The sequence below is a fragment of the Crinia signifera genome, chromosome 2 (assembly GCF_055691185.1).
Source record: "Crinia signifera chromosome 2, ASM5569118v1, whole genome shotgun sequence".
NCBI lineage: Eukaryota > Metazoa > Chordata > Amphibia > Anura > Myobatrachidae > Crinia > Crinia signifera.
Window position 1 is genome coordinate 73,690,954 of NC_139218.1, and position 14,521 is coordinate 73,705,474.

The 14,521-nt window shown below is 44.0% G+C and overlaps 1 protein-coding gene across 1 annotated transcript in view; it reads left to right on the forward strand.

Annotated features, from left to right (window-relative positions):
• The window catches only part of PIGL (phosphatidylinositol glycan anchor biosynthesis class L), a 164,983-nt gene that overhangs the window by 133,263 nt on the left and 17,199 nt on the right, over positions 1 to 14,521 (forward strand). Inside the window, exon 5 of the mRNA XM_083172399.1 lies at positions 14,184 to 14,215. Coding sequence (XP_083028525.1) covers positions 14,184 to 14,215 — 32 coding nt within the window. The remainder of the gene's footprint in view (positions 1 to 14,183; positions 14,216 to 14,521) is intronic.

The following is a 14,521-nucleotide window of genomic DNA, read 5'->3' on the forward strand; positions in this document are numbered from 1 at the left end:
TTTCAACACGGTTAAAAAGCAGAGTCCTACACGTTTTAAAGCCGTTTTTTTTTTTGGCAGTTTGAACAGCTCTATTTCAATGGCTTGAAACATGTCCCTTGGGGGTTAAACGGGTTGAATGTTTGAATGGTATTAAATGATTTTTAAGGCTCAGACCCGTTTTAAAGTCCCATTTAAGAATACCGTGTCATTACCCATTTCTGCAATGTGAAAGCAGTATAAGCTATTAATCTGTGCTATTGATGATACAGACTAGTCAGTCATTTTTGTTTATGTGGTATGACACCAATTTTTAAGGTTTGCACACGGTGCTATGAAACTTAGTAAGAGCACTCCCAACTACTGGCTAATGTATGCTGCACTTAATCATACTCTTAATTGCAGGCTTTTCTTATGCTAACCATATACTTGTCCATCTAATCCGAACACCTCTTATGGTGCAAAAAGTACCCCCTTTCAGCACCTGATGTTGCATGCCATCTTGCGTTCGCACATCAGGTGCTGGTATAGAGTGGGCAGATGGCGGGGGAGTAGCATAGCGATATAAAGTAGCGCATGGGGGGGGCAGAATTTGACATTTATTTACAACACTGGGTGGCCCTCAATCAGAGGGATGCCCAGTGGTTTAAACAATTCTGCCGCCAATGCTGACCTCCGCCGCCTGCTAGCGCTCCTTCACCGTGCTAATCTACACAGACGGTCCCTCTGGCCCCTCTCCCCAAACCTGTCACCGCTAGAGATCGACCATCAATGATTCAAAATCATCAATGGTTTATGGCCGATGTCGAATACTTTTGCCATCGATGGGGGAGAACCAGGTGGTTTCCCTCCATCGATGGCACAGCAAAATGATTTTTTCCCCCAAAGTGGCAGGACACAGAGCATAGCTCCGCCCCCCCTGACACCCGCGAAGACCCGCCCCCCACAGGCCAATCAATCAAACACAATGGATGACCATCGATATGTAAAAACATCAATGGTCCTCCGTTGCATAGTTTAGCACCATCGATGGCCAGTTGCACTTTTGCCATCGATGGCAACGATGGCCATTCCTAGTCGCCGCCGAAAAACTTCAACATGGGCATCCTAATGCAAACTATGGTCATTCCCATGTAAATACGGTGGTGACGCAGTGTGCCGGGGCGGGCGGCTGACATCACATGATAGCAGCCGCCCGACCTGTCTTCGTCCCCGAGCCTGAAAATATAAGTCAAGAGCCTAGGAGAAAAATACCTCTTTTCTAGTGATTACATAAAGATTTAGTGGGGAAACAAGATATTTTTATAACCTGCTTCCCTTATGGTAAGCTGCTTCTTGCATGCATACATGTTTTGTTGCTTAAAAGATTATTATACAGGTGGAACATCAATTATGTGGTACCTAATGGTCTGTAATCTCCTTTAGTCCAGACAGGTATGGTTAATCAATGCCAGAGCCAGACCAATTACCATAATTCCCTATACTACAGAGAATGGCAACTGCTTAATGTGCACAGTGCAATAAATATGTTAAAATCCAATATTAAACATACATCCGTTGCACATGTATTGTGATAGTTCATATGAAAATGGTGCTGCAGCACAAGGGAGTAACCCCCTCTGTGCCATATCTAATATATTATGTATATTTTATAAAACCAGTTTACCTACAGATCATGTCAATTGTCTGGATATTTTTTGTATCAACACATAATATGTGAGTCATCATTGTGTTTTTCTTTGGTCTACAGGTTGTCTATTCCAAAAATAACTCACCTGCTAATGTGTCACACTTTTGGGAGCCCCACCCCACCAAGTTTAGAAATGCATTCTTCTATAGTTGCCAATCTTTATCAGTATAGAAAGTAGCAGCATTGTGAAGATGGATATGAGTAATACAAATAAAGAGGATTTAAATTGTAAAAAAAAACATTAAAAAAAATCACATTACGGTACTTGTTTCCTAGCACGGCGCCCATCGGGTCCCATTGCATACCTTAACGTAAGGTATGCGATGGGACCCGACCGACCCGATTTTCGGGCTTCAAAGACGTTTTTAATAGAATTAAAAAATCGGTCGCATCGCATGCCATTATAATGGCATGCGACACGACGCGACCGACCCGATTTTTACATTGGACCCAATGTAAAAATGGTCCCTGAGACCCGATTTTACATTGGACCCAATGTTCAATGCCCCCCAGACCCCATTTTTTATTGTTAACCCACCCTGATGGTTAATTATTATGTCAAATGCCTCCCCCATTGTTAACGCCACGCCAGGATCAATGTCAACCCGAAGCGTGGCAAGCGCAGCGAGCCCGCGAGGGGGCGGCGGTACGTGTCCTCCGACCTTTTCATACCCCCACTATCCACGTCAGCGTGGAGTTGATTTTATATAGTGTGGCGAGCCATCGAGCCCCGCGAGGGGACGCGTAATACATGTGAAGAAATGCGCGCCCCCTCGCGGGGCTCGCTGCGCTCGCCACGCTTCGGGTTGACATTGATCGTGGCGTGGCATTACCAATGGGGGAGTATTTCACATAGTAATTACCCATCAGGGTGGGTGGGTATACAATTAAAAATGGGGTCTTGGGGGCATTTAACATTGGGTCCAATGTAAAAATCGGGTGCGTGCGATGCGACCGATTTTTCAGACCCGATTATAATCGGTGGCGACGTGCTAGGAAACAAGTACCCACATTACAATCCCATAATGTCACATACATATATCATAGGGTAGCCTAATCCTACCTAATATACATGCATGCAGGGTAGAGTCCAATTTTTAATATATGCCTCCAGAAAATTGTAAGGCATGGTGTATAGGATATTAATGGAACATATCCCTGCTCACCGATAGAGGAATGTATCTTTAGCAGATGTGAAATCCTTAGTTAGCATGGTCTACATTTTTTTTTTTAAGTCCATATTGACAATATATCTAGTGGTTTATTTACTAAGATGTGAGTTCTATTGAAGATGGGATGTTGCTAAGGTGCTAAATAACAAGTAGAAGCATTGATGCCCATAGCAACATCCCATCTTCAATAGAACCCCCATCTTAGTAAATTACCCCCTTAGTGTTGCTGCAGGTTACCAATGGACAACTCAGATGGCTGGTTCAGGTCACTTGGCAATAGTTTTGTCTAGGGCATAGGTGCAGATTCTATGGGTGCTTGAGGGCCCGAGCACCCACCCGCTCAGCAGCGGCCCACCCGCCCGTGTCCCACTGCACTCCCCCTCCCTCGTCGCTGGCACAGGTACTGTGGGGGGGGGGGGGGTTTTGTACCTGCACTGTGTGGGCATTTATGTATTTCTCACTGTGGGGTCATTTATGTATTTGGCACTGTTGCCATAATTTGAATATTGGAGACAACTGTGCTGCGTAATATAAATCAGTATTATTTTGTTGCCACGCCTCTTTCCCATGAAACCACTCCCCTATATTTTTGGCTTGAGCACCCACCAGCAAAAAAATAAATCGGCTCCTATGGTCAGGGGACTGACTATCCCATTTTCAGCAGCCATTTAGAAAATGAAACATTAGCGCCTGTTTGGAAACCTATTGGTATTCTCTTACTTGCATCTTTCAGTATATGAATAGTATTTTTGCAATTACCAGTGGTGGTTCACAAACGTGCCCAGTCAGGTGTAATGGTAACAGATGTTCCCACTTTCTATGCATTAGTAATATTCTGCTAATGAATAAAAGGTCTTTATTCACGCACTATGGAGCGCTCCCTCTCATGATTTCTATTTTAGACAAATGGGATACAAAGGGTTTGTTTGTGGGTCGCACAAGACACAGTAATACAATGGACCCCCTTTATTTTAATGTACAACACCAGTCGGTATTATGTATGGGGGTGTGCTACCTCGGACATAGATTTGAGACAAATAAGACAAGAAGAAAGATGTCCTGTGTCGGTGCACCGATAATGGATAGAAATAAAATCTAACTTTTATTAATACATTTTAAGAACTGCGAGATAAAAAACAAAATACAGTGACAGACAGGGGTGGGATATAACACTCTTAAAACTAAGGTGGCAGGCAGACTAATGTAGTATAGTATGATTTGTGTACTATATTAGTCGAGAACCATGTGCTGGTGGTCCGTACAGGGAATAGCCTGTGCGGGCCACTTGCTGGTGTCTTAGCGCCGGAGGGTTAAATAACCTCTTTATTGTGTGCTGAATACCAGTTTAATTGATAGCCTTGGAGGCAGTGGAATGCACAGGCACGGTTAGTGGAGGTTAGGTCACAGTAAATTCCGTGACCACCGTCCCTGATAACCGGGTGCCTCTTATGAGCGTACACTGTCAGATTGCACTTTATGCTCCCATATGGCTATAGTTTTGCCTAAAGATGGAGTCTCTGTGCTTGATCTGGTGTGCCTTCGAGTGGGTCCACTGTGCCAGTCCTATGGAGTCGCCTCCAGGGGGACCTGGCTACCTCAGCTAGTCCTATGGAGTCGCCTCCAGGTGGACCTAGCTATTGGCAATATGAAGCCCTTAAAAGGGCTAGAGCGATAGCGCACAGGTTCAAAGTAATTTCAACATTAATATGAAAATAAATAAGAAAATAAATAAAAATAAGAAAATAAACAAAACTACAATAGTCTGCCCGCGCACCGCTAGCCGGCACGCGCTTCGCAGATTTCAGCTGTCTCAGGGCAATTATTGTAGTTTTGTTTATTTTCATATTAATGTTGAAATTACTTTGAACCTGTGCGCTATCGCTCTAGCCCTTTTAAGGGCTTCATATTGCCAATAGCTAGGTCCACCTGGAGGCGACTCCATAGGACTAGCTGAGGTAGCCAGGTCCCCCTGGAGGCGACTCCATAGGACTGGCACAGTGGACCCACTCGAAGGCACACCAGATCAAGCACAGAGACTCCATCTTTAGGCAAAACTATAGCCATATGGGAGCATAAAGTGCAATCTGACAGTGTACGCTCATAAGAGGCACCCGGTTATCAGGGACGGTGGTCACGGAATTTACTGTGACCTAACCTCCACTAACCGTGCCTGTGCATTCCACTGCCTCCAAGGCTATCAATTAAACTGGTATTCAGCACACAATAAAGAGGTTATTTAACCCTCCGGCGCTAAGACACCAGCAAGTGGCCCGCACAGGCTATTCCCTGTACGGACCACCAGCACATGGTTCTCGACTAATATAGTACACAAATCATACTATACTACATTAGTCTGCCTGCCACCTTAGTTTTAAGAGTGTTATATCCCACCCCTGTCTGTCACTGTATTTTGTTTTTTATCTCGCAGTTCTTAAAATGTATTAATAAAAGTTAGATTTTATTTCTATCCATTATCGGTGCACCGACACAGGACATCTTTCTTCTTGTCTTATTTATTTTAGACAAATACCTGTTGGAGGCTGAGAGTTTGAGCTGCCGGACACATTTAAAACCTGAGTTGAGTGCTTCCGAGGACTTCCAAGTGGAGGAATATTCTTGTGGTACATTTGTTCTTTATATTCCTGAATATTTGCGCACTGTTTTTTTTTTTTGTATATATGTGTGTGTATATATATATATATATATAGCTGCAACAGACCGGCAACATCCACTAAATAGACGAGAAGTACTGTGCTGGGTGCCCTCACTGGGAATCATACAGTAGCAGGGGGGAGGTGCGGCACTCTCAACTGAAGAACTCACAGCTTACAACAGGTGTACACCTGTTGTAAGCTGTGAGTTCTTCAGTTGAGAGTGCCGCACCTCCCCCTGCTACTATATATATATACATATATATATATATATATAAAATATCCAAACAAAAGAAGAGTTCAAAATGTACCACTTGCAGGAGCATGATCACTGGTTCTACCTTTATACACCCCACAGATGGCCGGTCCTTTAAGATAAAACATGTGCTGACGTGTTTGTCAACACACGTAGTTTATGTAATAATATGCCCTTCAACCTAGTTTATGTAGGGAAAACCGTGAGAACTGCGAGAGAGCATATGGCGCTCCACAGGTCGGCTATTCATCAAGTGCTGGAGGGCAAGGGTAATGACCAACCTGTGGCCAAGCATTTTCTGGCATTAAAACACAGACCCACTGATTTAAAACACATTGTATTAGATCACATCCCCCCCTCCATTCGTAGCGGGGACAGGGAAGGAAAGTTACTTAGGCTGGAGGCCACTTGGATTCGCTGTTTAAAATCGGTGAATCCTTCGTGCCTAAATGATTGTTTGCCTCTTTCAGGCATTCCCAACCACAGTCCTCAAGGCACACCAACAGTGCAGGTTTTAGTGATATCCAGGCTTGAGCACAGGTGACTTAATTAGTACCTGAGTGATTCTGATTAAACCATCTGTGCTAAAGCCTTACGCGTTTCACTGTCTACAGGACAGCTTTTAGCATTTATACCTGTAGGTGCCAGTGGCCTCATATTGTTGTTTTAAACTAGTTTTTTTACTTCAAGTGCGCAATAAAATGTTTATTATTTAATACTCATTGGTATATCAGCCCTACTTTTCTTTTTCTTTTCCCTGTGGCGGGCAGAATGATAGCATTAGTAGCTTTATCATACTGTGTTTCACCCACCTCTTCAAGAAATAAAATGACAGTCCAATCCAAGAAATGGAATAAAAAATTAACTCTATCAAGTAAATAGTTGACTTTTTATTTATGGAAATGTACAAATATATTGATATTCATTGATACACACAAGTAGAAAAGACAGATTGCATGGACCCAAGGGTTGGGGCAGTGAGGGCGTTTAGTGGTTTGTCAAGGCACATATTTGTTAAATTTATATTGCCATTAAGTAAATAATTATCATGAAAAAAATAACTGTCATAAAGGTTACTGCATACAAAAGTACAAATTAGCATGAATACAAAATACCTGCCTATATATATATATGCCAACACCTAAGGAAATATGTAGCCTGTACCATATATCTGTATATTCACCATAAATATAGTGCCGGCGCAATAGTTCTGAAATATTCTGCGTGCACAAAGTTGTATATTCTGCTCATACACCTGGGACATATATTTTGTTTAGGTGGGAGAGGGCTCGCGGACATGTGCACATCCTGCCTCAAGTCATGCCTGAGTAACTCTTTCAGAGCATCTGAAAACTTGAACCTTTACTCCAGTTGGACTGGGTCCCGTAGTTCTATAGTAAGATGGCATTGACTTTCAGAAGGCTCTGCCAAACTAATCACAAACAACATCCGTGTTTGACTTGAGAAAAGCAGAGTATTACAAAAAAATGTTATATTCTCATTCATCAAATTTACATGGGCCTGGGGCTACATAGAGGAACAGAACATTTTGTTCTGATCATTAGTCTTACCAAGGTATCTTGTTTATCTAGATTATCATTGTTTAGCTCCTGTAGCATGTATGAATAGATTGCCTGATTATGCAGCCACCTTGAAACAGGCATTAGGATGCGGGCAGGGGGGAGGGAGGGAACACACTGCGGAATCTGAGATGCACTGTGAGGGCTATGAACACCCTGCAAGTGGGAGACAAGCTGTGGGAGGAGGGGGGTTTGAAAGGAGGGGGGTTGGAAGGAGGGAGTAGTGCAGTCGGGATGCGCTTCATGCAGTTGATACCACCGATAATCTGGCAAAATCAGTATTCCGGATCATGCTGGAACTGGCGATGCCAGATAATTGGTGTTCAACCTGCAAAACCACAAAACCAGGGATCCAGATAAAGGGGCCTGTTTACCAAACGTATTTTGACTCATTAACAAAAAAAGGGGGAAATGTGCAGCAGCTCTCCCGCGGCCATATTGGATTAGGGCAAAAACACTGTGGTCGCAGCCGCAAACAGCTGAGATTGCGTTTGTGCGGTCCGCGGCCCTCACGGGGCGGAGAGCAGCCAATTCCAATATGTTAGGGTCCGGCCCACTGGGAAATGGCCCGATTTTCTGGTAAGCCAATCCGCCCCTGCTGAAGGCAACAACACACCTGCGTTTTTGCCACCATTTGCCATTACCTTCCCCAAGCAGTCTCTTGTGTGTGAACATCAGCATTGTGCACAAACATGATTTAGGCCCATAGTTTAATATTGGCTGCATCTGGTAATACAGCAGAACAACTGCTAGAATTTCACTAATGGATGTTTGGGTACAACCTGGGATGGGTCGGGGAAGGGGTCGTTTTAGGTTTAGTCACTAGTGGGGAACTTAGTGTTAGCCTGTGGGGAAGGTTAAGGTTAGGCTGTGAGGAGGGAGGTTTAAGGTTAGGCACTTTGAAGGGGGGTGAGACTCCATGGAGGGGGAGTTAGGTTTAGGGGGCAGGGTACAGGGCTTAGGGTAAGACTGCAGGTGGTGTTACGGTTAACCTGGTTATCCCCACCGCCGGTCATCCAACTGTATCTTCTAGCTTCTATATTCTGCACCATTCAGTTCTCTTTAACAAGTTTATGTACAGTACATAAATTATGCAACCTATTCTATGTTATCAGGGCAGCCATATAGTGATCCTAATCCTGCAGCATTTTAGTGTAAAACTAAAAACCCTGTCTGTGGTTAGCTGCAGACTCTTGCAGTTAGTCATCTCCTTCCAAAGACTTGTGGCTGTTGCAGTAGATCACCTTTCCAACAGCCCATCTATAATGTCACAGTCCCGCTACAAGACCCTACAGTCAGACTTCGGCCTCGCTGCATAATTGGTGGTTCCCTGGCACAGGTTCCCGGGCTTGTGGAGGCATGTGCTTTCGACCACTGCTTCTTCATCTTTTTCCTGGGACTGTGGTTGCGGGGGTTCCTCGGTAGGTCTCTTGAGTTTGTCCTGCTACAGAAGTCGGTTGTCTCAGCGTCCACGCTGATCTGGTACTATGAGTGCCTTGTCCTGCATCAGCTGACCTACTCTCACCCGTTCCCAATTAGCTCACTGCAGTTTCCAATTACAGCTGCCCAACAGGTTTAAAAGGCTCAGATCGTTCAGGCCAAGCTGCCAATCCTTTAGGTCCAAGCCTTGTTCTGCGCTTTTGAGAAAGCTCTTCCTATTTGCTGTACCTTCCTGCCTTCAGAGTCTTTTGTTGGACTGAGACATCAACAACAGCTGGTTCCAGCCTTGCGCAGCCTATCCGGTTCCAGCCCGATTCAACATCATCTGCCAGTTTCTGTCCAGCACAGCTTATTCTGTTCCAGCCTGGTTAAGTAACATCAGCTGATTCCGAGCCAACACGGCCCATCTGGTTCCAACTCAGTTCAGAAGCCGTTCCAGCCCGGTTCAGCAACACTAATTGTTTCTAGTCCAGCGCAGCCTATCCATGTCCAGCCCTAGTCATATTCCCAGTCTGACTCTCATTTCATTCTCAAACCAGCATATCATGCTCCAGTTCCAGTCCGACTCTAGTAATTCAGCCAGTTCCAATATGATGCACTGCCTCCTTGTTCCATTGTAGCTCTCTTTATTTCTCCAGTCACCAAGTCAGCCTTTATATATGCACAGAAACTACATCAAACCTCCTAGTTTCCAGTCCCCTAGCATCATTTCTGCAGATCTGCAAACACCTGAAACTACCTTGGAGATACAAATAAGCCAAACCCAGTTTGTGACATTTTCATGGCACCTCTGGAAGACTCCCCAATCTTGTCTGGATATGCTGGATGCCCGAGAAATTGTGGTAGTTGCTCCAATATTGGCCAATAAAGGTGTATTTTATTGGCCAATATTGGAGCAACTACCACAATTGCATTGGATTCTACTGGTGAGCACAATACACAGGCTCTTTGTGTATTCCATCACTCCGTTATTTCCATTGCTATATTTCCATCTGTGGTTCCCTCTCTATAAGCCATATATATTGTTTTGTATATTTTATATCCTATTTTTACCGTTAAAATTCATCATCTTTTATTACTTGAGCCTATATATACGTTTTTTAATACCACCGACCGAGGACAACAAAAAGATACCCAAAATGAGGATCCCCTACATGTGAAAGTAAGCTTTTATGTGAGCGTCCGAACGTATTCATCTGTATGTAAAGATACCTTTATATGTGTCACCTACATCCTTCCTAAGTAAGCTTAATGTAAGCTTCCATTGCAGTAATAGGTGATACCATAAGAAGTGTAACCACACGGACCCATCTCATATCCCACCCTTGATGAACTTTTATTGAACTTTTATGTGTTTTGACCTACTACACTATAAGGTCCTTTTGTCTATATTTGTTTTATTTCATGTACGAGAAATAAGCTTTCCCCCTCCTGAAACACCTACCAGTACTGAACACAGGAATCATACGTATAGAAATCTTACTGTATTTACATAGTTGGCGCAACCATAGGTGGTTTTACTTTATTGCTATTTCTGTATGTTTTGGATGTGATTGGCGACATATCCTGTATTACCACCACAGTTGCTGCCTACGGCACAGTGTTACCTGTCAATTGCCTTTGTATAATATGTTTTATCTTGATGGATCCCTGTATGTGCTGTTAATGGATCAATATAATATTAGCTTTCCTGAAGTGACACCTCATTATGGATTAATATTGTATAATGACCAATAGAGGGCAACATTGTTTTGAGTGGACAGTACTGTAGAATTGTACTTGCTGAGAACTTCCTGTTTTATGTACTTTATTCTTGCTTTCCAGTTACTATTGTGTCTTTAAACACAAAAGGCAGCATGCCATATACAAGGCTATACAACCCATAACACACAACCATGCTTCCTAAATATTCCTCTTTAGATTTATCAATCTTTACATTTGCAATGCAATCTGGACGGCCCCCAAGGTTGCATTACACAGTGTACATACATCTCTATTTGTATAATCCCTACAATGTGCTCAGTACGCTGCCAGGGCTCCTGGGCATGCAAGGCCACACTTCTGGGGGAACCCTCTCTCTGCTACTGTTGCGGCGTGTAGCCAATAGACTACTGTGGTGGCCAGTTAGGAAATCTGGCTACATCTTATCCCCCCACAGACACCTATGGGGGATGTTACTGCCAGTGATATCTACTGCAGTATTTTGGGGTATTAAACTACACATTTTCAAGTACAAATGGGCCCTTAGGTCTTATGTATATTTCTAATGGTGTGCACACACGGTGGATGTGCCTTAAGATCCTATCCACGATCTGATCAGATAGGATCGTGGATAGGATCTTAAGGCACATCCGATTTGCATCCTATCTTGACTATATAGTGCAGATCTGCACTATATAGACAAGGCAGCCAAGACTTTCTGGCTTCCTATACGTGAACGCGCATCGGGATCGGATCGGGATCAAAAGGGTTAAAACCCTTGCGATCTGCATCCGATTCAGATCCGATGCCGATCCGATGTTGACTATATCGTCAACATCGGAAAAGAAATCGGACCGTGTGTACACAGCATACGACTATTTAACATGTTTCTATACTGCAATACAAAGTGTATATTTTTTTGGACATTGTTTTTATCACTTAGCTTTGTGCGAATTACATTTTTAACTGTAGTATTCACACCCGTTAATTCTCAGTATAATGTAGAGCAATGCTGGGCAAACACTAGAGCGACTCCTTCCCTCTTTGAAGTCACCCACTCCCCCCCCCCCCTTGAGCCACCCGCAAGCAGGATTGCATGCGATATATCACATGCAGTCCTTTTGCAGGTGGTATATCGCATGCCCCCTTTTGCAGGTTGTATATCGCATGCCCCCTTTTGCAGGTGGTATATCGCATGCCCCCTTTTGCAGGTGGTATATCGCATGCCCCCTTCTGGGTTGGCCTCTTGAACCCAATTTTATCACGGGAAGGCCCAGAACAGGCTCACTGCCCCCTACTATGTCTCATGGAAACTAATATTGGGCCTGATTCAGACCTGAACACATGGCCACAAATTTGCAGCTGCCAGTGTTCAGTTAAGCCACCACCCTGCTAGAGTGAGATCCCGCCTTGCGAAAGAATGTGCACGCTGTGCGTATGGATGTGTACAATCACACATACATCCACAGGCGTATGAAAATGTCCGCAAGCCATGGGAACAGGCTCACCATCTAATGATTCTTACACTGCCCACAACTGATTGATTTTGCCGCATAGCCCTAGACTTCATCGGCAGTGCAATGGAAAAAGGCATGTCTGGCCTGTGGCAGATGTCACAAATACTCCCCTAAAACGCTCAGGCAGGCCTAGCATTTTCCCGGACACTCCCAATGTTTTTCTTAACACTCCCACTAAACAACCGGTTTTCAATTCAACACTTACTTTGGTACTTACAGTGGCGTAACTAAGTTTTGGGCGCCCCCCCGCCGCCGCCCCGCCAAGCACCCCCAATCCCCCGCCGCCCATGCAAACCCCCCCCCCCCCAATCCCCTGCAGCCTTACCTATCGCGCTGGTCCCGGCGGCTCCGTTCTTCTTCTGCTGAGGACCACCACAAAATGGCCGCCCCCATACAGCAGACAGTTTCAGAGAATTATGTGCTATATGGGGGCGGCCATTTTGTGGTGGTCATCAGCAGAAGAACGGAGCCGCCGGGACCAGCGAGATAGGTAAGTCTGCAGGGGATTGGGCGGGGGGGGGGTGTAACTATAGCACCGCAGCCCCCGGTGCCCCCACATGCACAGCGCCCCCCCGCGGTGGCTGCGGTGCTATAGTTACGCCGCTGGGTACTTATATGTTAGTTGGGCGCCTACTACTAAGCTATTTGCTTAGTTTTACGCGTCCCCTCGCTGGGCTCGCTACGTTCGCCACGCTTCGGGCTCGGGGGCTCGCTGCGCTCGCCACACTATATAAAATCAACTCCATGCCGACATGGATAATGGGGGTATGAGCATACTAGCTATAGTGGGCGCCCAACTAACATATAAGTACCCTTACTTCATGTCAATCACCTTGTGAGCGTTGTGCGTTTAGAAAGGATGGGCATCGCAGGATGGGCTCGTGCATGCGTACTGTTAACCATGCACAGTGTATTGATAATTAGGCCTATTATAACTCTGTGAAGTTTTTGTCCAAATCCAGCCAGTGGAAGGCCCAGAACAGGTTCCCCGGGTTAAATTTCTGTTCAGCGTACAACAACAGTGGTACTGGCCGAGTACATGAGCAATGAATTTCATATATAAGATGTATGATATAAATGGTAGAGAACTTTGACCTGAAGAGTCCACTAGAATTTTACACATCTGTTTGATCTTAGTAATGTTAATATGGCACCAACTAGTCAAGCTAAAAGCTCCCCTATGTCCCTAACCCACTGTGCGGCTGTAGGAAGAGCATGTTCCAGCAGTTGCCACTTTGCTTTCTCCGGTCCCTCTAATTCCTGCTTTCCTTATATCCCATGTGTTAGCCATTCTGGCAATGACCTGACTGGTCAGCTTAGCAGCAACACCCACCCAGAGGGTACGGACATTAGCAGCCGTTGGGGAAATGTAAGGATAAAAAGCCCTCACCTTCCTCTGGAGCCCCAGAGGTTGCAGAGAGGATTTTGTGCCAATATTCCATCAATGGTTACAATGTTTTTTTGTCTTTTTATTAAAGATTATATTGTATATACTTTAAATATGTTCTCAACCTAATCCATTCATTTAAAAAAAATGACTTTATAAAAAAAAAAAAATGATTTTTTTACTTAAGTGGGTAAAATAATTATTGTGTGTGTGTGGTGTGAATTATGATGGGTGTTGAATTTAGCCCATGCCCCCCATTAAGTGCAGTTAATGGCCTGTGTTCTCACTTTATTTTAATAGATCAATTAAAGGCTTCAATTAGCAAGTTTTTAAATTAACTTACAGAGCCAGGGACCATTCAAACTGGTGTGGTGAAAGGTTAGGAATATTGTATTGAAATAGCAAAATAAATACATTTTACTGAAAAAATAGTCAAAGCCTGGAACAAACTACCAACAGATGTAATTTAGTACTTAATAATAATAATAATAATAATAATAATAATAATAATGGATATTGTACTTCCTTGGGAAAAAAGGTGAGGAAAAAAAATGAAGTGATTTAAATATGATCATTTTAATTGCTAACTTTAACGATTTCTTCAACTCAACTCAGTAGTGATCTGTATACTGTATACGTGCTATGGAAAGTCACAGTGCACTATCCAAGGCATCTGACCTGATTACAGTGCAGGTCTCTTTCCATGATCTCACATCAGTCACCAGGTCAGGAGAATTGCATGATGGGATGGTGCTATGTGATGGGTTCAAAGCCATAGTGTCTCCTGTAATAAATTTTTTTTTTTTACAGATCTCTTCACAGTACAAGAAAGTTGCCTGAAGGTACGCCCTTATCTATTTTGTATGTGTAATATGTCATATCACAGATTTCCAGAGGCTAGCAGAAGACTCAGGACCCTGTCCCATGGCAGGTCTCCTGACTTCCAAGCATACCATACAATTACAAATGACACTAATAAATGTTGCAGCTTCAGTTTACTATAGTCCTGTAAATCAGTAGTCCATAGTTGCCTACCATCCTGCATTCTGCAGGAGACTCCCTGAAATAGCAGCAATCTCCCTCTCTCCCTCATTAGTCTAGCGATCTCCCTCATTTCACCTAGACCACATTACACTGTTATATTTTTG